The 24,279-nt window shown below is 37.7% G+C and overlaps 1 protein-coding gene across 1 annotated transcript in view; it reads left to right on the forward strand.

Annotated features, from left to right (window-relative positions):
* COL24A1 (collagen type XXIV alpha 1 chain) overlaps positions 1-24,279 on the forward strand; it is a 155,693-nt gene that overhangs the window by 51,832 nt on the left and 79,582 nt on the right. Inside the window, exons 9-20 of the mRNA XM_087719353.1 lie at positions 62-115; positions 3,435-3,479; positions 5,149-5,202; positions 6,253-6,297; positions 9,491-9,544; positions 10,621-10,665; positions 14,630-14,683; positions 14,772-14,816; positions 15,268-15,321; positions 17,494-17,547; positions 19,303-19,356; positions 21,979-22,032. Coding sequence (XP_087575479.1) covers positions 62-115; positions 3,435-3,479; positions 5,149-5,202; positions 6,253-6,297; positions 9,491-9,544; positions 10,621-10,665; positions 14,630-14,683; positions 14,772-14,816; positions 15,268-15,321; positions 17,494-17,547; positions 19,303-19,356; positions 21,979-22,032 — 612 coding nt within the window. The remainder of the gene's footprint in view (positions 1-61; positions 116-3,434; positions 3,480-5,148; positions 5,203-6,252; positions 6,298-9,490; positions 9,545-10,620; positions 10,666-14,629; positions 14,684-14,771; positions 14,817-15,267; positions 15,322-17,493; positions 17,548-19,302; positions 19,357-21,978; positions 22,033-24,279) is intronic.

The raw sequence follows: 24,279 nt of genomic DNA on the forward strand, positions 1-24,279 counted from the left end.
TGTAATGAATATTTCATACTTACATAGATGATTAAAGTGTCTTTTTTTCTTCTCAATTTAGGGAATTCTAGGATTGACTGGCAACCCTGGGGCTCTTGGTTACCCTGGCAGGCAGGTGCAGTAACTATACTTCAAACCTCAATTACTAGAAATGATAATTTTTAAAAAATACATCAAGATATCCCTACCTAATTTAATTTGCTGTATGGTACTTAATGTGTATAGTTTGTTTCCAAAGTATACTTATTGCACATAGCAACAAGGGTGGGGGTATTCTAGAATTAATCCTATAATAGAAATAATTGGCATTATATCTAACGATGAAAGAAACAGGCTGAATTATTAGAAGAAACATAAGTTAGAATTCTAGAGTTCTTGTGCTGGGGCATCCATTGCTTCTAATGTGACTTGTTCCACCCACAATAAATGGTTTATACCATAGCAATAGCATTTAGGCTTATATAGTGCTTTAGAGCAGTCTTTCAATGGCTTACAACATAGAAGTATTAGTTGCATATTGTCCCCAATAATCTGGGTCTTCATTTTACTGACCTTGGAAGGATAGAAGGTTAAGTCAACCTTGAGCCCCATCAGTATCGAACTCCAGGCTGTGGGCAGAGTTTGCCTGCAATACTGCAGTTTAGCCACTGTGCCACCAGAGCTATTTATGTTATTTTTACTTACATTCCTAGTTATAGCTACCCCAAAATATCAGAATCATAAACGAGGTTGATTCTGCATGATCTAAAGCAAGAATTGGGTTAGGAGAAGCCAGGAATTTTTCCCCCCTTATTGGCAAATTCTTGGCTTGTTAGATACAGGCAAGTGGTATGTTGAAACTTATGAATGATTAATAAAGCCAGGATGTTCTAAAATTTTATCTAAACAGTATAGAAAAACATAATGGCAAAATATCATATTAGGGAAAGTTAACATATAAGTATTTAAATTCTTTCTGTTTTAAATCTATGTTAAATCTGCCTTTTGTTTAATTCTGCCCATACAATATCACTCTTAATAGATACCAAATTTCTCTGAAAATAAGACAATTCAGTGTCTTATTTTTTTTGACCCCCAAAATAAGCGGTTGGCCTTATTTTCGGGGAGGTTTTATTATTTTTGAGGTATAGGAGGCCCCTTAACTTTAGCCTGTGATCCACGGGTCAGCTGATCCAGAAAGGACTGGAAGTTCTGTCTCTGTTTCTGGCACATTCTTGCCCGCTCTAGCATCGCTGGCCCTGCTGCTCTTTTTCCGGTCAGCACTAAGAGAAGGGGCACGGTAGGCAGGGTTTGTGGGAGGGGCCTCTGTAGGGTTGTTCTGTGTTGATAGCAGGTGCGTGTGGGGCATGCCCCCCCTTTCCCCCAGGAAATGGAAGGGAGTGGCTGTGCATGTGTTTAAATATTTTAGGGCAGGGCTTATTTTCAGGCAAGGGCTTGTTTTAGCACATGCACTTAAAAGCCTGATTGGGTTTATTATTTGGGGAAGTCTTATTTTCAGGGAAACAGGTAGTGGTCAGTATTCTTTCATGGAAGCTGTGGCAATGCTAATATTTTGTACACTTATTTTTGGCTCGGTTCAAACTATATAAAAACTGCGTTAACTGTCCCCTTTTTTTTCTGTACAAGGCTTTCCCATCATTGGAGGTGCATCCTATTTTTTCAGCTTCAGATAATCATTCTGATTGGAGCAATTTTGTTATTGTAATAACATTTCTAGAAACTGAATGGAATATTAATTAACTTCAGGCATTTCTCTTAAGCAAAATGTTATTCAGAATGCTGGTCACTTAATTTAAAACATGACTGTTTCATGTAAGAATCTAGATCCTGAATCAACACTGTTTTTTAAAAAAATCTGTTCTGAAGTGCTGTAATTTTCACAAAACAATAAACATTCTCCCTAATAAACTATAGAAGTGTCATAAAACTTCCTTTTCATAAACAGAGATTTCAGGCTAGAATCTAAAAAAACTACGCAATAGGCATTTTTCCATTTACTAAGTTATCCAGAACAGTATAGGGAAACTTTGAAGGGAAACCTTGCTCTTCTTATCAAGATTTCATTCTAAAAAAAAAAAAAAAACACCTTCTAGTTTTAAGTGAAAACTCTCCAAATAGTATAACTGAAAAAAAATCATGTATATCATGAGAAGGTATATCAAAGTTGCGGTCTTCAACACATGTATATTAGAAATCAGTGCTGATTTGACACAGTTGTACAGTAGCAATTTAACAAAAATAATTTAAGAAATAAGAATTAGCACTGGAGTAGTTTTTGCTTTTTCAGTAATAACAGTGATGAACTAAAAAAAGTGCCGTGGACAGAAGATGAGAGAGAAAATACATATGAATTAACAGCTATGTATTTATGTTTTTATTATGGTTCTGCCAAACACAAACTTAAGCATACTTAGAGCCAAGGGGGGAATACCAGCAGGTTCTGACAGGTAGTGGAGAACCGATAGCAGAAATTGTAAGTAGTTTGGAGAACCAGCAAATACCACCTCTGACTGGCCCCAGAATGGGGTGGGAATGGAGATTTTGCAGTATCCTTCCCCTGGAATGGGGTGGGTATGGAGATTTTGCAGTATCCTTCCTCTGCCACTCACACCAAGCCACACCAGCCTCACCAAGCCATGGCCACAGAACCCGTAGTAAAAAATATATTATTTTTTTTGCAAACCCTGCTTAGAGTCCATCAGAGCTCTATCTTCGGGAAATTAGCTGCCAGCTGTATAAAAAAAAACATATGATACTTAAGGATGAACAGCTCCTTGTGTTGCATTAATCTCCTTACTGAGTTTTATAAAGAGAAAAAGGAATTTTTTATAAGTAAAATAGAAATATAATTGTCTAGATTCATTATAAAATGCAATGAATATGACTGGTGATGGCAAAAATAATTTCTCAGCTAGATACCCAGATTAGTTTCAACTTTGTTCTTTGGCTTCTGTAGTATTAGTTAAATAATAAACTATTATCATGGACATACAGAATTAAAAGTTTACAATACTGTTTCATAGTTGATTCCATAACTCGATAGCATTATGCTAACCATTCTTAAAGAAGAAAAAGATTTGGGATGAGCATATTGGTATTATATTAATTGGAAAATATGTGGAATCACATCCAAGTTTAAATTTATTAAAAATTCTTATAAAATCTTATGAAGCCAAATATTTTATTGAAGTAAGAGTGCAATTCTCATGAATATTTGACTATAGCAAAAAAGGAAATAGTACCCATACCAAAGGAATTATGTATTTTTTTACAAGCCCTCTGAGAACCATATTATATGTACTGAATGTTGACTTTCACAGACATGATTTCAAAAAGCATGTTACCAACGTTGCAAATTAATAACTTTAACACCTTCTAAATATATTGTTTTCTTGTTGGAAAAATTATGTAAAAGACATGTTTTCTTGTGCTAGGGTTTAGCAGGACCGGAAGGTAACCCAGGCCCTAAAGGCGTAAGAGTAAGTAAGCATTATATGCATGGCTTTGTTTGCTCAACCATAATTCAACGTAGGGATAGAGCTCCTTCATGCAGAGTTATTCTTTCATTACTCACTGATTGATTCTGATTCATCAAATGAGTTTCATTAACGTACGGCTTTTATTCTCATCCTCATCGTCTCCAATCTGTTCATGCCAATCCTACAATTTTAGGGTATGTGCATATGTGAATAGAAACCTTTTTTATGCCTGTGATATTGGTTTTATATTAAATCCTGATATAGCAGTTAGACTTATATACCGCTTCATAGGGCTTTCAGCCCTCTCTAAGCGGTTTACAGAGTCAGCATATTGCCCCCAACAACAATCCGGGTCCTCATTTTACCCACCTCGGAAGGATGGAAGGCTGAGTCAACCCTGAGCCGGTGAGATTTGAACAGCCGAACTGCAGAACTGCAGTCAGCTGAAGTAGCCTGCAGTGCTGCATTTAACCACTGCGCCACCTCGGCCTCTAAAATATACTAGTTTTATATCAGAAGACTACATAAATAAAGGTGTGCTTAGATGCTATTCAGGCTCTGCCTCTGAAGTCAAATAAAAGCAGAAGTACAGGTAATCCTGGACTTATAGATTACTTTTGACCCAATTCTGAAGTTATGACAACTCCCTGCCATAGTAACATGACTGCATTTTGTGTTCTCGGAAATCTGTCCATATTTACAGCTGTTTGAGCCAAGGTGGCGCAGTGGTTAAATGCAACACTGCAGGCTACTGCTAGATCAGCAGGTCAGCGGTTCAAATCTCACCGGCTCAGGGTTGACTCAGCCTTCCATCCTTCCAAGGTGGGTAAAATGAGGACCCAGATTGTTGGGGGCAATATGCTGATTCTCTGTAAACCGCTTAGAGAGGCCTGAAAGGCCTATGAAGCGGTATATAAGTCTACTGCTATTGCTGTTGCTATTTGCAGCATCCCACAATCACATCACCATGTTTTACAATGTTTTTGCCAAAATCTGACATTTACTTCCATTTCTTTTGACAAAAGAAGCCCAGTGTGAATAATTGGTTTACTGTGGTGCTTACTTAACAACTACTGCAAAAAGGTCATAAAATGGGTTTGATCATGTGGTAACCTCCTTTATGACCATCACACTATTGTGAGGGGCAAGCTCCACTGCGGTCATAAGTTGAGGACAGACTTCTTGGTTTCTGACATAAAGCCTGTTATCGCAGCTTTCCCCAATTTAAAATTTAAGCTACACGACAGGCACTTATTAGGGAAAATTTCTTTTTGCCCCTGTACATTTTCCTAAATGTAGAGTTAACTCTCACCGTGAATAGTGAATCTGCTAATCAAGAAAAAGGATCTTGGCCATTTATGTATTTATTTTACATGTCTGCCTATCTTGCAAGAGTGAATTTGAGCAATGTATAAACAACAGCTACAACAATAAACCATGATGCCCAGGATAAACAATGCATCTCAGTTTTTAAAAACTCATCCCAGCAGCACAGCTTGCCTGACATTCTGGACCACTTAAACCTTTTTCCAAACATTCTGGAAACAACTGGGACTGCAGAAGTCATAAAGTTTATGTTTTAGTTATGTTGGTAAGCTTAAAAGTTGTATATAACGTGCTAGGGAAGAAGTTTCTCATGTTCTTGTTTTTCTTATTTATAATTCCAAAGGGTTTCATTGGCTCTCCGGGAGTAGCTGGGAATCCTGGACCTGAGGGAGAAAGAGTAGGTTTTATAGAATATGGAATATATTTTTATTCATATTTTATGGAAATTTATGCTTCAACCCTGTTGAATGATTGCATTGTGCATGGAAGCAGTCTGAAAACCTGTCTAAAATGAGCAGCTAGATTATTATTTGAACTGGCTGTAATAGTTATACTAGAATGCCATTGCGTTGCCACCCACACTTCTGGTCTGTTTCCAGATCAATTCAGACTTCAATTCTTTTAAAGCTTTCAACAATTTAGGGCAGTGGTAGGTTCCTACTGGTTCGGACTGGTTAAGCCGAACGGATAGTGGTTTGGCAGCTTTGGTTGCTGGAACTGGCAGCGAGCCAGGCCTGCCACGCCCCTGAACTGGTTCTCTGGGTGGTGCCTATGGCATCTCCATCTTGTTTTTTTGCTTCTGCGCATGAGCAGAACAATTTTAATTGCACTGTTTATGTGCGTACTGCACGCATCAAACGTGCACGCATCAAGCACACATGCATCAAGCACATGCGCAGTGTGCAAACTAGCGAACCGACAGTAATGCCTGCCGGAACCCATCCCTGATTTAGGGCCAGCTTATACGAAGAACCTTCTCTTCCCTGGAAGACCTTTCTGTCATAATCCTTATTGAAGTCTAAATCTAATTAATCATGATCCATATAATTGTTTATTACAAATTGAATGCCTTGTGTTCTTATTTCTAAGGACATCTTTGGTGCCCTCAGTTACTTTGCACAGCATGACATAAACTATTGATTAAACAGCAGTGTCAGTAAATCATAAGAATTAAGAATGAGCTTCGAAATGCTACCTTGAATATCATTAACGGTCCAAAATGGACAAAATGAAAAAGTGATCAACACTTGTGAAAACAAATGTGAGCAAATTGAGTCATCTTTGCTCAACCAAAATTTATCTTGAAAGAAATTCAGTGAAACTCTAATTTGGTAATGGTAATAATGATGAATAAGCACAAACAATAATGAAAGAACAATGATAGCAAGCTATATCTAAGTAAACCTGTAACTTCTACTGAAAATTTACATTTCATTGTTTTTTTCAGGGTGTTCCAGGCTTACATGGGAAAAGAGGTATAAAGGGGAGAATAGTAAGTGGCAAACATTTATTTCATTGTATAATTGACAGCTCAGTTTATTCAGGCTAGACTTATTTCTAAATACAATGAACTTCAATAGTGCTTCCTTCAGATAAATAATTATAGAAGGTCCATTATTTCCAAAATTCTGGATGACGAGTAGATAGCAGCTAAGCAACACAGAACGCTGTAACTCTATGTTGCCAAATAATGAATTATTCAGATTTTTGCAGCCTGGATCTGGTCTCCCTATTGCAGCTTAAATGTTCTTTGGATGTTCTGCATTAAAGGGGTTAAATGCTATTTATTATTTTTATTTTTTTCCTTACATGAATCGTAAATCAATTTGTAAGAAAATAGAGCATAACTGGGGAAGATGGGCAGAAAGAAACTATCCATAGTGAATTCAGGAAATTCATTGTGCTAAAACTCAGTGCTTTTAAATTATAAAATCTTCTTCAGAAACAACATTGATCAATAGTATGTGTCTTTTTCTTTGGGAGACAATTTCAGAGAGACACTACTTAGTTCAAGAATTAGATACTGAATTAGTTCTTAGTTGAAGAATAGATGTTATTTAAAGAAGGTCCAAATTTCCTGGCAATTACAGAAAATTCCTGTCTGATTGTCCACATGCCCTGTCATCTTTCTTTAAAGATTTTCTTGTATTTGTACTGCTTACATTTTTGCAAGAGTTTCACAGGTATTAGTCTTAAAAATGTTTTTTTTTAAAAAAAGAGATAGCTTCTGGGAAGCAATTTGGAGTATTTGTTTTAATTATGCCAAAGAAGGGGGAGTAAACTTCAATAGATTTGTTTTATTAATAAGAAATTATAATCCGAATACCAAATTAATGTTTTGCTAAGATATTTTATTCTTCCAAACTTGCATTTTTCCATATTATGTACATTAAATCCCAATTGGCAAATTTTAGTATATGTTAAATTGATAACCACCTGGATTATATATGATAGACTTTGTAAACTTCATATTAGGCCAATGGGGTAACAGTTTTTTTATAACTAGAAATTAGTATGATAGAAAATGCTTACCTTTTGCTGTACAAAAACAATGTGTTGTTACTTCTAGTAAAATGTGAATAGGCTTCTTTCTTGGGCAGTAGCATTAAATGCTTTCTCAAATGCTTTGAGGAAGCATTTAACTTCCTCCAACAATTGCAAAATATGCTAATAGTAATTTATGTGAGAGTGTGTTATATATGTTTGTATGTGTGTGCTTGTGAAGTTACATAGTAAGCATTTGGACATGTGGAATTAATTATGGCTGTTTGTGGAACTGAACATTGTTTTCTTAGCCTTTTTAAATGAGTTAAATTTGATAATCAAAGTATTGCCTTGATATATTAGTGTCAGCCAGACAGGAGACCACTGACCTTGAAGTACAACTGGTCAGCATTACTTGGTATTTTGGGTACTATTTTAACCCTTGCTCCCGTAGACACGAACCTCCTACGCAGTGAATGCAAATTGGCGGTGCTTTCAAAATCAATCTTTTATTGCCATTATCTTCTTCTCAAAAGCTGCCCCTGTGTTTTCAGTGATTTAAACACTTAGATGAGTTATGCTTTTAGCTAAGTAGCAGATTCAAGGAAAGGATGCCCTTTTATCTCTTTCCTCTTTCCACAGTAAAAGTGTCAGCTTGTTAGATTAACAAAAACTTGTATATAAAAGCAGCTGCGATGGATTTCATGAGTGTGTAGTGTCTTTACGCTTGAAAGTTGCTCCTATTTTGTTATCTGTTGTAAACCTGTATTTTGGGTTTTCTGCTAGAATAAGCACATGCTTATATTGTACTTGATTAACATTCTATAGAAGACTTGAATAACCTTGAGATTCTTGCTCCTATTTTGTTTGAGCGGCAGGAGTCACTGTAACCTGCTAGCTTTAGAATTAAGTTGGATGGGTTCTCTTGGGTTTTCAATTTCTTTAGGTAGGCGAATTTTGGTGATCATGTGACCATGGGATGAGGCAATTGTCATAATTGTGAGCTGGTTGTCAAGCACCTGGATCACGATCACGTGACTGTGTAGGTGCTGGTCTATCCAGAATTTAGAGGACAAGTGGTTGTAGGTGCCACCTGTTCAGTACCATCACAACTTTGAGTGATGGCTAAATGAATGGATATTAACTAAGGACTACCTGTCTACATTACTTTGGAGATGGGGAATTGGCCTATCTTACATAATATTCATGCTTTTGAAAATGTGCTAAATAAAAGATAAAGCAACTTGAGACTACAGGGCCCCCTGCACTTCAACACTGCAACTAGTGTTGAAATAAAAAGCAGATGTCTCCCAGCAAATTCCAAATCCACCTATTTTGAATCATCATCATTCTCATGACCACCACAATGACCACAGCACTCATACTAGAAACACCTCTCAGCTACCAAAATGTAGTCTTGCCCAGCCTATATTATTTGATTAAAGGATAGATGTTGTCTGAATGCTCCATTAAGTTAAAGGTAAAGGTTTCCCCTGTCCAGTCTTGTCTGACTCTAAGGGATGGTGCTCATCTCAGTTTCTTAGCTGAGGGAGCCAGTGTTGTCCAAGACACTTCTCTAGTCATGTGGCCAGCATGGCTATTTGCCAAAGCGCACAAAACATTGTTACCCTCCCAACAAAGTGGTACCTATTTATCTACTCGGATCTGCATGCTTTGGAACTGCTGCTAAATGGGCAAGAACTGTGGCAAGGAAAGGAGCTCACACTGTTGCTCAGGTTTCGAACCTGGCTTGTCAGTTTTCCAGCTGTCAAGCTCAGCGTCTTTATTCACTGAGCCATTGCACCTCTTCGTCCATTAAGTTACTGTCATGAATCAAGCACATTAAAAGTTTCATCCTGAAGCACCTTTGAAATACATAAATGTATGGCTGATTATATAGATAACCCTAATGATGATGATGATGATGATTATTTTATGGTTTTAAAAAATATAACCAGCAGCTGAACTTCAAACCAGTGGCGGTAAAAAGCATTTTATGTTGAATGATACGAATGTCCTGTTAGTGAGTTGCAAGACCATTCACACATGTCAGATTTATGGGAAGCTGCTGGAAGAAAAACACCCAGTACATTCTCCTGAAAAAAATATTTGCATTTCCAAAGATACCCAGGGAATAAGAATATAATTATTACCAGATTATCTTGTATTAGTATTACAATATTCTTTTGCTGTTTAACCAGGGATTGCCAGGTGATTTTGGAAACAGAGGCCCTCCTGGTCCTGACGGAAGCCCTGTAAGTATGATTTCATTTATTTATTTATTAGATTTTTATCTGCCTTTATTACTTTAACTCAAGTGGCAGACTTAGTTAATACTCCTTCCTCTTTCATTTTCCCCACAATAATCCTATGATGTAGGTAGGTCTGATAGAGAGGGAGAAAGTGGGAGAAGGTGAGAGAGCGGCTGGTCCACAATCATTTAGCCAGTTTTTCAGGTTCTAGACCAGGATCTTAATCTGTACATCAAAACCTGTTGATATCACGTGCTTAATAAAAATAACTTTAGGGTACAAAATGTAACCCATTTTTGTGACCTTTTTCTACCTTCAGAATTTCACATGTTAATGGGGCCATAAATGTGGCTTTTTTCTGTTTGTTTGGTTTGCATTTTTTTAAATTGCCGAGGGCTTGCAGAGGTATGAGGCCCCCATTTCATTTCCTAAATCTAGTCCCTAGAGCAGTGATGGCAAACCTTTTAGACACTGAGTGTCGAAACTGCACGTGCATGCCGAAACTGAAAGGTGGCTGTGCACAGACATGCACAAGTGAACATGCACATGTGCAGACATGGGTGCATGCGCAGCAGAGACCCGAAGACCAGCTGTCTGGCGGGAGCTGGGGCATCCCAACATCAGCCGCACAGCAAGATGTAAGATCTTTTTCTTTCATGAGCTTCTGTTTCGTCGTTTGCAGGGAAACAGAAGCTCCCGAAAGAAATGGCACAGAAATTTGACCTGGGGCAATGGCGCACGTGCCAGCAGACAGGGCTTTGCGTGCCACCGCTGACATGCGTGGCATCGGTTTTGGCTAGACTGTGATCTGCCATGCAAAGCAGACATTCCCTTTGAACTTAAGGAAACTGTGCATTTATGAAAAGATACAATACAAAATGAAATAATGCATTCGTAGATAACAGGGTACAACTCTTTTGAAAATAAGATGCTGAATTGTCTTGGGTTTTTTAAATCTAGCATAGCTTCTATAATCTTCTTGTATAGATTAACAATGCAATGGATTGTTCCTATGTTTGTTTTAATCATATTTGAAGAAATGTGTTTATTTTCAATGGCATAATTTATTTTTTTCAAAGGGAAATGTTGGTGGTGTTGGTCCTCCTGGATTTCCTGGACTTAGAGTGAGTATAAATTGTTGAGGCAGCTCTTCCTAAGCTTAGGTTAAATATTTCTACTATTTGGTTGAGGTACATGTCATATTCAAACGATAGTTATTTACACAACTCTATAAAGATACTTTCTATAATTTCATGCAGTTGTTTGGCTATATAGACTTTGAATCCTTTTCCTTTGAATTCTGGTGCTATGCAGTGAATAAATGATCAATTTGAATCTTAGCCATTTTAGTTTACTATAATGCATATATACTATTTATGAAATAATAATAATAACAACAACTACTACTACTACTACTACAGACCAATAACATGCTTGCCAACAACCTTCAAATTATTCACAGGCATTATTGCAGATAACATGATGGATTATTTGGAAACAAACAACATCTTGCCAGTAGAGCAAAAAGGCAACAAAAGAAGGAGTAGGGGCACAAAAGATCAGCTCCTAATTGATAAAATGATATTAGAAAATTGTAGGAACAGAAAAACGAACTTGAATATGGTCTGGATTGATTACAAAAAGGCATTTGACTCACTGCCACATAGTTGGATCATAAAATGCTTAGAAACAACTGGCATTAGAAAAAATATTACATCCTTTACTGAAAAGGCGATGAAACAATGGAGAACTGAGTTGGCGGTAGGGAATGAGATCTACGGAATGGTTAATATCAAGCGAGGAATTTTCCAGGGTGATTCACTTTCACCTCTTCTCTTCATCATCGCAATGATCCCACTCTCAGTAATCTTTAAAAATATGAAATTAGGCTACCAAACAGCCAAAGAAGCTGAAAAAATTTCACATTTACTATATATGGATGATTTGAAACTCTATGGAAAGTCAGAAATAGAAATCCAATCATTGACAAATACAGTCCGAGTATTCAGCACTGATATTTCAATGCAGTTTGGCATGGAAAAATGTGCCACTGTATCCATAAAAAGAGGCAAAATCACTGCATGTGAGGGAATTGAAATGCCCAATGGCCAACTAATTAAATGCAATGAAAATGAAGCCTACAAATACTTAGGCATTTTGCAGTTGGGTAATATCAAGCATGGAGAAGTAAAAACTATTGTCAGGCGAGAGTACACCAACAGAGTTAGGAAAATTTTGAAATCTAAATTGAATGGTGGAAATACAATCAAGGCCATAAATATCTGGGCAATACCAGTTATAAGATACACAGCTGGTACAGTTAACTGGACACAAGCTGATTTAGACATTTTGGACTGAAAAATCAGGAAACTAATGACAATGCACTACAGTTTACATCGACGTGGTGATACTGATACTCTATACCTGCCCCGAAAATCAGGTGGCAGAGGATTATTACAAGTGAAGCAAACAGTTGAAAAAGAAAAACATGCACTGACTGATTATTTAAAAGTAAGTGAAGAAGATATATTAATTGAAGTAAAGAACAAAAAACTACTGAAGGCCCAACAGACAAAACAAGAATACAGAAAAGATGTGATAAAATCAAGAATGGAGAGTTGGCAGAACAAAGCACTGCATGGCCAATTTCTGGAAAAAATAAAAGATAAAGTGGACAGTGAACAAACTTGGTTATGGTTAACAACAGGTACATTAAAGAAAGAAACAGAGTCACTAATCCTGGCTGCGCAAGAACAAGCTATCCGCACAAATGCCATTAAGGCCAAAATCGAAAAATCCTCTGATGATGCCAAATGCAGACTTTGCAAAGAAGCTGATGAAACTGTTGATCACATACTCAGCTGCTGTAAAAAAAATCGCACAGACTGATTATAAATTACGACACAATTCAGTGGCACAAATGATCCATTGGAATTTGTGCAAAAATTATAATATTAAAACAGCAACAAACTGGTGGGAACATCAGCCTGAAAAAGTCACCGAAAATCAGATGGTCAAGCTCTTGTGGGATTTTCGCATAGAAACGGACAAAATACTGGCGCATAATACACCAGACATCACACTGGTTGAGAAAAATAAGGTTACAATCATAGACATCGCAATAGCAGGTGATAGAAGGGTCGGCAAGAAGGAATATGAAAAAATCATGAAATACCAGGACTTAAAAATCAAAATTCAATAATTATGGCACAAACCAGCAGTGGTAATTCCAGTGGTAATCGACACACTGGGTGCTATTCCAAAAGCACTGGAATTACATTTAAAACAGTTAAAAATTGACAAAATCACCATCAGTCAAATGCAAAAAGCCGCACTGCTTGGATCTGCACGCATATTATGAAAATACGTTACAATGTCCTAGGCCCCTGGGTGGGGTCCGACTAGTAATCAATGCCAAATCCGGCGAAACAACTGGCCGCTGTGATACAATTCTGTTGTTGCTAATAATAATAATAATAATGGAAAAAATAAAGCTAGGTTTCTGACCAGGTGTTCCACTGATAAAGGGCTTCTGTCTGATTACAATTTTATAATTTTCAGCAAGACCTATAAGTAAAAACCATATGTCGCGTGGCTATATGGACAAATTTGTCAAACAATTAAAAAAATTAATTATGTTCTGAGTATAAAAAATGACAAACATACTTGGCTTCCCATCAAGCTGGAAGAACTGTCAATTGTCATTCAACGTATCTATAAATTACTTGGATGAGGGTTAGAAAGTAAGGTTACTAAACTTTGGCACAAATATAAGGATGAGTATCCTAAAGGTGCTTTTTCAAAAGGCAACTGGACTTTTGAACTGGACAACGTTTTGCTTCTCATTCAAGGAGCTTCTTCAGCTCTGACTGGATTGTTGGGAATGGAAGGATTTATATTCCTTGCAGATAGATGGTCATTTGCATTTTTTTAGAGAGTCATTGAGGCCACTTGGAGATTGTCATTGGGAAGTTGAAGTTGTACTTTCTACAGAATGTTTTCTGCTCTGTGTCCCTTCACTGTTGAAGACAGGCACAGGCTGTTTGGGATGAGTCTATGTAGTTTGTGTCACGTTCTGAGCATGCGCTAAAATAAAGTTGTTTAAGCGGGAAGTACTCGACAGCCGATTGGCTAGTCGTTTGACAGCTCCAGTATAAAAAGGGAGCTGTCCAAACGAGCAGCGCGCGTTCCTGTCTGAAGCCGGTTCTGAATGTTAGCCTGTACTTGTTAGGGAATAAACTTGTTAGCCTTTATTCCCATCTCCGCCTCAGTTCTTCTGGCTACCCAAGGGTCCTGGTATACAATAGTTTGCATCTCAAACTGAAGCGCAGATGGTTCCCGTAATTTGCAATTTTTCTGGAAATCCGTTCATACTCCCACTCCATTCAAAGGTGTTCATCCCATAGTGCATAACTAAATGTCTATGGAGATCCTTAGTCATCCAGGTCAAAGTCCCAAAGGTACTTTTTCAAGAGGAAGTACTGATATTTCCTTGTCAAGTAATTAAATATATGCAGGCAAACAATCATGCTCAGAGACCACCAAGGACTCAACTCTGAACTACAGATATTCTCTTCTAAATTAACTTTAGGATAATTCAGAGAAAAAAGAAAAAGCAAACCTGTGAGGTATGAATAGAATAGAAATAGAAATAGAAATAGAATAGAATAGAATAGAATTCTTTATTGGCCAAGTGTGATTGGACACACAAGAAATTTGTCTTGGTGCATATGCTCTCAGTGTACATAAAAGAAAAGATACATTCGTCAAGAATCATAAGGTACAACTCTTAACAATAGTCATAGGGTACCAATAAGCAATCAAATTGTATTAGGAAACAATCAATATAAATCGTAAGGATATAGGCAACAAAGTTACAGTCATAGAGTCATAAGTGGGAGGAGATGGGTGATAGGAATGATGAAAAGATTAATAGTAATGCAGACTTACTGAATAGTTTGACAGTATTGAGGGAATTATTTGTTTAGCAGTATCCCCTCAAGTATTCCCCTCAAAATGCAAAGAAACATCAGTTTGTTCATTATATTTCTGGGTTTATTCATTTTATTTTTATTCATTATATTTTAGGGTATTGTGGGAAAAGCTGGACCATCTGGACTTCCTGGGATTCCTGGACCTCCGGTACAGTATTGTAGAGCTATTACGAAGCCAGGTTGCTACTGTAAACAGTGAAAGAGTCTTAAATGCTATTCTTCTTTGTTTTCCATAGGGTCTTCCAGGGAGTATGGGGCAACCTGGATTGAAAGGTGATAAGGTGATCTAAATAATTTCATTATAAAAAAAATTAAAACTGAATCTTATCTATAGGAACTTTTTCTGACTTTTTTTTCCAGTAAGGTCATCTGAATTTTATTTGCCAGAAGCTGCTCATGTGTGATTCCGACTGGCCACATCTAATTTTTTAGTGATTAAAATTATTTGTTTTATTAGCTGCTTTAACTATTAGAGACACTGAAGTTTTATATAGACACATAGACAGATACAGACATAAATGTAGGCAAAGAGAGAGAGAGGGAAATAGAGAGAGAGAGAGACCGCAAGAGAGAGAGCAGGACAATATATTAGTCTCTAAAATAATAGCAAGCATGTTATTTCTGTGTTCATTAAACATTATAAGATGTGTTATTTATAACTCTCTTATATTTTTGAATGTACTGTACTATAATAATACCTTGATAAAATTATATCATATAATGCCATTGTAGGGTGAACAAGGCATTACAGGAGAGCAAGGAGAGGTGGGGTATCCAGGAGACAAGGTAAATTCAAAAGAGCTTCATTTTATAAAATGTATATAAACTTCACAATATGTACTGCAATGCCCATTGTTTCAGTCTCATCAAGTTATTGATTCATGAGTGCTATCACAATCTATATTGTGTGTGTAACCTTCAATTGGGTGCAATTGGAAAGTATAGGGCAACAATTATTGAAACAAGGTCATATGGGCTAACTTACAGAATGCTGGGACCATGACCTATGACATTTATAGCAATATATAGCAGTAGACTTATATACCGCTTCATAGGGCTTTCAGCCCTCTCTAAGCGGTTTACAGAGAGTCAGCATATTGCCCCCAACAATCTGGGTCCTCATTTTACCCACCTCGGAAGGATGGAAGGCTGAGTCAACCCTGAGCCGGTGAGATTTGAACCGCTGAACCGCTGAACTGCTGATCTAGCAGTAGCCTGCAGTGCTGCATTTAACCACTGCGCCACCTTGGCTCTTTAGAAGCCAGAAAGGTTTTAGCCACTTGGGTGCCTCCAGTGTCTTCTAACTTTCTTTCACAGAAACCTGAAGATTGTATGGTGCAAGAGAAGAAAGGAGGGCCATAATTCTATTTGTGCTTTCCATTTCTCTCTGGCCCCAGCATCCAATCAACTTAGAACTGAGGAGAAATTTCCTGACAGTCAAAACAATTTATCGGTGGAACAACTTGCCTCCAGAAGTTGTGAATGCTGCAACACTGGACGTTTTTAAGAAGATGTTAGATAACCATTTGTCTGAAGTGGTGTAGGGTTTCCTGCCTAAGCAGGAAGTTGGACTAGAAGACCTTTAAGGTCCCTTCCAACTCTGTTATTCTATTCTATTCTCAGCTGGCGACAAGGGCTGAATAAGTGGCAATTGGCTGCTTTGGAACCAAGGCTGATATTGCCAATTGCTTAATGTCCGTGAGTAGCAAAGGAAAGACTAGAGAATTACTCAAATTCATGTTGAAGCATCTTGATACTTACAGGCAGCTTTCTGAAACAGATCATCCATATCAGTAAAATTCTTGACCCACAGAGGTTTTAAAGGTCATAAGCATCAAGAAGAAGAACATGAAATCTCTTGGATCTTCCACTTTTAACATTCTGATTACTGTTAAGTAATTAATTAATGATTACATCATCCAGGAATCTCAGTCTTTTTGGCCTTGTTGGCACATTTGGAATTTTTATTGGCATTCTTGCAAAAATGCTGCTGAATGAAGGAAATGCCCATCCGCAAGTAGCTGCTATAGGGACAGAGCCAGTTACAAATAGTACCAGTTTATTAGAAGTAAAACTCTCTTGCATAATACCTCCTGTCATATGCTTACCTTGTTCCTTTTCTGATAAAATGGGTATATTTAGAAACAGTACACTATGGCATAATCTAAAATCTCTACGTCCTGGGTTCTCCTGCAGGTTGACTGATAGGAAACAAATACATAATGAGGGAGAGAGAAATCATGCACCCCAATCCAGCTTATACTGCTATTTATTACTCTGACCAGTGGTGGGCTGCAGGCGGTATGCAGGCGTACCACAGCCTGTCCGGAACATCGAGTACTGTTCCGGTACGGTGCTCCAGAGGGCCCACCCACCCACCCGAGCTCCTTACCTGTTCTTTAAAGCCCTGTGCACTTCTGAGCAGGTTCTTGGCACGTACAGCATCTGCGCAATGCTCCGCTGAGCAGCTGGAGTGTTGTGGAGGCTTGCAGAAGTGTCGCTGGCAGCTATGATGCATGCGCGCTGCACGCGTCCATGTGGGCAACACCGGGCCCGGAACGGGATCGGGAACCCACCACTGACTCCGACCTACAGTATATATGTTCCTTTAGCAGAATAGAGTTAGGTAAGAGCAGAAGGAAAGCTAAAAGCATTTTTCTTTGCTTTAAAATGTTTGCATTAAAATAGCTTGGTCCTATCAAGGGATCTTTAAAAAAGGAAATACCAACATCTTATTTTATCTATATATTTCATAAAGATTTGTAACAGTAAGTATCTATGAAAAAACCAAAGCAATTGTTATATTTTCCTGTACTGTGATTTTCAAATGACAGGACAGAATAAAAATATTCTTTAGAAAGAATGATAGCATCACCTTCCTTCTGTTTTTAATGGCAGAGTGCAATTATTTATGTTATTTTAATTTTAGCAACTCCTGACTCTTTTCTTTTCTCAAAGGGTGCTGTTGGTTTGCCAGGGCTTCCAGGAAATCGAGGAAAACCAGGACCCTCGGTATGTGTTAATGCCTGCTTTGGATTTAAATATTTAGTTGGAATCACTTTATTGGCACATTGGTAATCAAGCATATATAAAATATTGCAAACTGAATCTTACCAGGCATATATTATAAAAGAAATGTAAACAACAACACACAGCATTAAAGTATGTAAGTTGTTGAACTGAATGTATTTAAAGCTTTTTAAATGTCTTTCTTAATCAGGACTTGTGAAATTCCAATAATATCTGTCATGTTGAATTACATTATATATGTATACATAACTATACACATCTCTTAGAAGGAATGTTGAAAATTTGAAAAACATTTAAATATCATTTATTCCAACCATAGCAATATAGAAAAGAAGTGGGGAAGAACTCTAGGAAATCATTTTAGTTTTGCAATGAAAACCTTTGTTCCATTTTATGCATTAATCAATTTTGTTACTGCATAAGGTTTCATAAATGGAAAATGATGACAAAACAGGTAGTCCTTAATTAGGATCAGAATTTTGGTCGCCGTCAGGCTTTAAACAAAAACCCAAGAAAGACATGCAGAGTTACTGCTAAGCAGTTTCCTTTATTATTCCTATAGACATAATCTTGCCAAATTAATAGCAAACTACTTGCATCGTCATATACTCTGAAAATGTCTAGGTAATAACTGATTTAACCCTCTTCTTCCCATCTAAATTATCGAAACTTCGCTGTCTGTTATTCCTCCCTCCCTCCTGGGAATCTGGACTACACTTCACCATAGCACTGACCAATGAGGTTGTTAAGCAAGTCATAATGACTGGACCTGATTTTATTGATCATTATTACCATGATCATTAAGCAAATTGCTTCAGTTGCTAAGCAAATCATTGCAGTCATCAAGTGAATCATGCATTTATGAAGCAAATCTGGCTCCCCCAATTGACTTTGCTTGTCAGAAGCCAGCTGGGAATATCATAAATCATGATCACATAACTGCAAGACGCTGCAATTGTTATAAATGGAAACCGGTTGCCAAGCTCTTGAATGGGGATCACAAGACTGCACGGGTTGCAGTAGCCATAGCTTTGAGGACAGATCATAAGATACTTTTTTCTGAGGCCGTCATAACTTTGAACCATCATTAAATGAACAGTTATAAGTCAATGTCTGTCTGTATTTTACTTCTGAACTAAACTGTTTATGTATTACTGGAATAAGATACGGTTCTCTTTTATAAGGGTAATCACATATTTAAACATAGATTAATATTTTTTCCATAGCAGAGCCATTTAACAAAATAGGCAACCTTAATATTTCATGATTTAGCTTTTGGTAATGGATTTTGAAAATGAATTTTTATAAATCAATTTTAATCAAATTGGTTGATCATGTGACTTCAGGCTGGTATCTGCTCTTATTGCCCACATAATCAGACCTTCTCTGGAGTGTTTTAGTCCAGCAATATGAACTAATTTATTGGTTTCAAATTCAGATTCTGTATATGTACAATCTTAAATTTAATCATGACATATGTGATAAAAGCAATGGCTTTTTATAATATAATATACTATAATATTATTATTTAAAAATGTATTATTGCCCATACTAATACTCTTTGTAATTTTTTTCTTACTAATCCAGCAGTAATTTCCAAAAGGCAAAGAATTTTCTTATTAAATTCAACAAGATTCAAATGCTGGACATAAAAAACGCACATTACTATAACATGCAATTTCATTTTCTGTATCTCTTAAGAAAATCTTGGATTCATCATACAGGTTCTAATTTTAGGGCAAAATGGGAGATCCAGGACCTCAGGGACCATCAGGCCCACCTGGACCAGAGGTAATTGACAAGCTAGAATCTTTCAAACTTCCACTCAGATAGTCCTTGTTCAGTGACCAAATTGGGAACCTCCAAGTCTTTTGCTAAGGGCTGCAGTCACTAAGCAAAACATCACATGACCTCAACGGGCATAACAATTTCACTTCCCTTTTGGTTAAGCGAGACACCGTGGTCATTACGTGAAACACCATTGATCATAACTTTACAATTTTACTTCTGCCTTTTCTATTAATTCTGCTTGTTGTAAGTGAAACACGCAAATCGTGGACATTTGTTTGCGAGACGCTGCAATGTTTTTAAACATGCCCCAGTTGCATGGGATACAAATGGTGATCATATGGTCATGTAACATTGTAACTGTGACGATTGGTCGCAAAGCTTTTTTTTAACCCTGTCGTAACTTTGAATGTTCATTAAATGAGACAATCAGTAAGTGAGGATTAATCTGTATTAATACCATTAATTGATTAATAAAACATCAATAATAAATAATAAACAAGTACTGTAAGTCTGTGTTGAAAATTTCTTGGGTACTTTGTTTTGAATTCCAGGATGGAATGCAATAATTTTAAATATAAGAAATCAATAGTTCTCATTGATTTCACTTTCTAAATAAATTATTGTTCATATTTATTGAAATTGTGCAAGGTTAATGCGGCTAATACAGTACAGTTTTATTGTTATAAAAGGTAAAGGTAGAATGCATCCAAAAATACACTTTTAAATATAAGATCTAGATTTATTTCATGAACAGTAAATAGAACTAAGTTGCTTATGTGTAGCAAAAAAAATATTATGGTTCAGAAAGACAAAACTGATTGAATGTGTCTGAATGGGTTTAGAGGGTTTATGTTTCTCAAAGAACAGGCTGATATGTAATGTTATGCATAAATTTTGGAAGTGTTTTTAAGATAATATTGATGGACTGCTGTTTGAAGGAAGAAAATGAAATTTCCCCAGTCTGTCTTAGAGTTTATTTAAAAATGCTTTTGAAGCTAAAAATATTTTTAAGCCATTGCATTATTTGTAATTCAGATTAGTTTTGTGAAACCAGCTCTATACTTCTATTATTAGAAATGTTCTGTCTTTAAACTCTCTGGTAATAGTAATTGAAACAAAAATGTTTGTGGGAACTACTCCCTTATCATATAGAAGACATTGTATCTTTAAGTCGTTTTTCTCTTTTAGCGTGGAGGCCGTTCTATTGCACTATACAAACTTCTTGTTTTTTGGGGAAGCTTTTCTCTCCAGAATGCTTTTGGAGTTTAAAAAAAAAACCCCAAACCATTAGTTATTATTTTAAACATGAACTTCATTTGATCTGTAAATCATTTTGATTTGTAATTGAGCACAGGATCCCCTCAGGACAATAAACCTTATGGAAGTCTTCTGCCATATGTTTTGCATACATAAAAACTCTAGAATTATGTAGGGAAGTGATGTTTGATATGAATAAAATAATGAAGTGCAGGTCTCAACATGAGTCATTAGCTAAGTTGTGTCATTTAGTTCCAAATGTGTTGTGTTTTATACTGACATATTTGGAAGTTCTGATGAAGTGTTGCAAGCTTTGTAATTATTGTGTTGCAATAATATGTGTTAGGTATTTTTTATATACCAAAAGCATAGCATCTATTATTAGGTTACAGATTGTAGGAACTATTCCATATATCAATATTTATAAAGGTGCTGTGATTTTCATATACTTATATCACATACATTTTAATTACTTGTTGTTTCCAAAGCAGGATTTGGAAACAACAATGGTTGCCAGACTGAAATTTTAGTAATCACAAATACCACGGGAATAATGGACTTTATGAAATAAGACATATTCCCTTAAAAAAGACACATCTGGTGATTGAAAATACCTATAGCCCAGTTGCCTCATTTTATAATTCTACTTTAGGATTTGGAAAATTTTAAACTTTTTATTTATGTACTAGTAGCAGCAAAATCTCTTGGGTAGAGTTTAATGTAATTAGGGGATGTGTTAATGCTAAAATGCTTTGTAAATCATAGAATGATGTCATAAGCAATAGCAATAGCAATAGCAATAGCAATAGCAGTTAGACTTATATACCGCTTCATAGGGCTTTCAGCCCTCTCTAAGCGGTTTACAGAGTCAGCATCTTGCCCCCAACAATCCGGGTCCTCATTTTACCCACCTCGGAAGGATGGAAGGCTGAGTCAACCTTGAGCCGGTGAGATTTGAACTGCCGAACTGCCGAACTAGCAGTCAGCTAAAGTAGCCTGCAGTACTGCACTCTAACCACTGCGCCACCTCGGCTCTAAATCAGGGATTTAAATGCAATATTTGATGTAGCCAGTTATCAGTTAGTGAGAAGTTACTAAAAATGGACCTTGGATGTACGATCCCAAGAAATCTGTAATCACAACGGCCCATGCAGTATTGTCACTCAGACAAGCATCAGGTCAGCATCTGGAGCATTTCAAGATTGATTGGATCCTTTTCTACAGTAAAACAGGTGGATTTTTTTTTTCACTATATACATTGCAGCTAAACAAAAGGGAAAGAATAGAAAACTAAGGTCTCCGTTTTCCCTTAAGTTTTTGAATAAAATGGTAATTTCATTTCTTTGTTTCTTTATTTGGTGCTAGGGTTTTCCAGGAGATATTGGTGTGCCAGGTCCAAATGGTCCAGAAGGCCCAAAGGTAAGAATATGTGAAACTTTTATAATTTCTTTGTAATTAAATGCAGCTAGTAAAATTGTAGGAGAAACCATGTTTTACTGATTTTGAAATCTTTTTGCCATTTGCTTCAAAAGAGTTGAGAAATCAACTTTAAAGAAGTTGCAAAATTGCTGACCTTTATGTAATATGGGAAAAGGCAGCAGATGGATATTGTTAGATCACTATTATCTAAGTCAATTACTTCCAAATGTGTAGGAGTACACAACTACCCATCAAGTTGCTATGCTACCCAGCTATGAAGCTATGATGTATGTTATATCCCAGCACACTTGAAGAGAGTGCTAAGTTTGAAAAGGCTGTATTAAAATATCGCTGGAAAGATGGCTTATAATGTTCAATAAAACCAGTTGCTAATATTTTTTTTGCTATTTTTCTACAAACCCACTGTACAGATACATGAGAATATATCTTATGAATTATAGACCCTTCAGTACTATTCCAGCTATACATTTAATAGACAATTTGCTATTGCCTCTGGATATGATGCAGATTTTTCCCAGCTAAATATTCAATATTAGGTTTAGGTTTTTAGGTTCATTAGATTTATATGCCGCCCTTCTCCCAAGGACTCAGGGCGGCGTACAACATTAAAAGAAACACATAATACAAAAGTTTAAAAAAAAATTAAATAGAATATCCCAAACCCAATTAAAATTGACAATGACATTTTTTTTAAAAAAATGATTTTAAAAAAATCAAATTAAAATTAACAGTGATCAATAATTTGTCTTGTTTTGTTCAGGCCAGGCTGGCTTGCTGGAAAAGCCAACTTTTTAGGGCGCGTCGGAAGGACCGGAGGTTGGGGATTATACGAAGCTCCGGGGGCAGCTCATTCCAGAGGGAAGGTGCTCCCACAGAGAACGCTCTCCCCCTGGGGGTCACTAGCCGACACTGTCTGGCCGACGGCACCCTGAGGAGGCCAACTCTGTGGGATCGCACTGGACGATGGGAGGCTACCGGTGGCAGTAGGTGGTCTCGCAGGTACCCTGGGCCTAAGCCATGGAGCGCTTTAAAGGTCATAATTAGTACCTTGAATCGCACCCGGAAGACAACCGGCAACCAGTGCAGGCCACCTAAAAGGGGTGTAACATGGGAGCACCTGGGTGCCCCCATGATAACCCGCGCAGCCGCATTCTGGACCAGTTGAAGCTTCCAGGTGCTCTTCAAGGGCAGCCCCATGTAGAGAGTGTTACAGTAGTCCAGGTGAGAAAGGACGAGGGCATGAGTGACTGTGCACAGAGCATCCCGATCAACGAAGGGGCGCAACTGACATACCAGGCAAACCTGGTAAAAGGCCCCCCTGGTCACGGCCGTCAGGTGTTCTTCTAAACTAAGCCGCGTATCCAGCAGGATGCCCAGATTGCGGGCCCTCTCTGAAGGGGCTAAAATTTCTCCTATCATCAAAGATGGAACAAGATGCACAAATCGGGATGACAGAAACCACAGCCACTCCGTCTTGGAGGGATTGAGCTTGAGCCTGTTCCTCCCCATCCAGATCCGCACAGCCTCCAGGCATCAGGACATCATGTTGAGGGCATCGTTTGGGTGGTTTGGAGTAGAGATGAAAAGTTGGGTATCATCAGCATATTGACGATACCGTACCCCAGAACCACAGATGATCTCACCCAGTGGTTTCATATATATGTTGAACAGGAGGGGTGAGAGAACCGACCCCTGGAGCACCCCACAAGTGACGTGCCTCGGGGTCGATCCCTGCCCTCCAGTCAACACAAACTGCGACCGATCCGACAGGTAGGAGGAGAACCACCATAAAACGGTGCCCCCCACTCCCAACCCCTCGAGTCGTCGCAGTAGGATACCATGGTTGATGATATCGAAAGTCGCTGAGAGTCTAATAGGACCAGGACAGAGGAGCAGCCCCTATCCCGGGCCCGCCAGAGATCATCGACCAACGCGACCAATGCCATCTCTGTGCTGTATCCGGGCCTGAAACCCGTCTGAAACGGATCCTGGTAGACAGCCTCATCCAGGGACTGGGGAAGCTGACGTGCTACCGCATTCTCAACAACCTTCGCTACAAAGCGAAGGTTGGAGACCGGACGATAGTTGGCTAAAGAAGCTGGGTCCAGCTTCTTCCCAAATCCTGCTATGCTGGTTGATTGTTAATCAAAGATCATAGTCAGAATGCTGATTATTTAGCTGGAAGCTGAACAATTTTTTTGATGCAAGGATGAGTCCTTTCCATGT

This window comes from Thamnophis sirtalis, unplaced genomic scaffold (assembly GCF_051295495.1).
Source record: "Thamnophis sirtalis isolate CommonGarterSnake01/CBP01778 unplaced genomic scaffold, rThaSir2_p1.2 scaffold_7, whole genome shotgun sequence".
In the NCBI taxonomy this organism is placed as follows: Eukaryota; Metazoa; Chordata; class Lepidosauria; order Squamata; family Natricidae; genus Thamnophis; species Thamnophis sirtalis.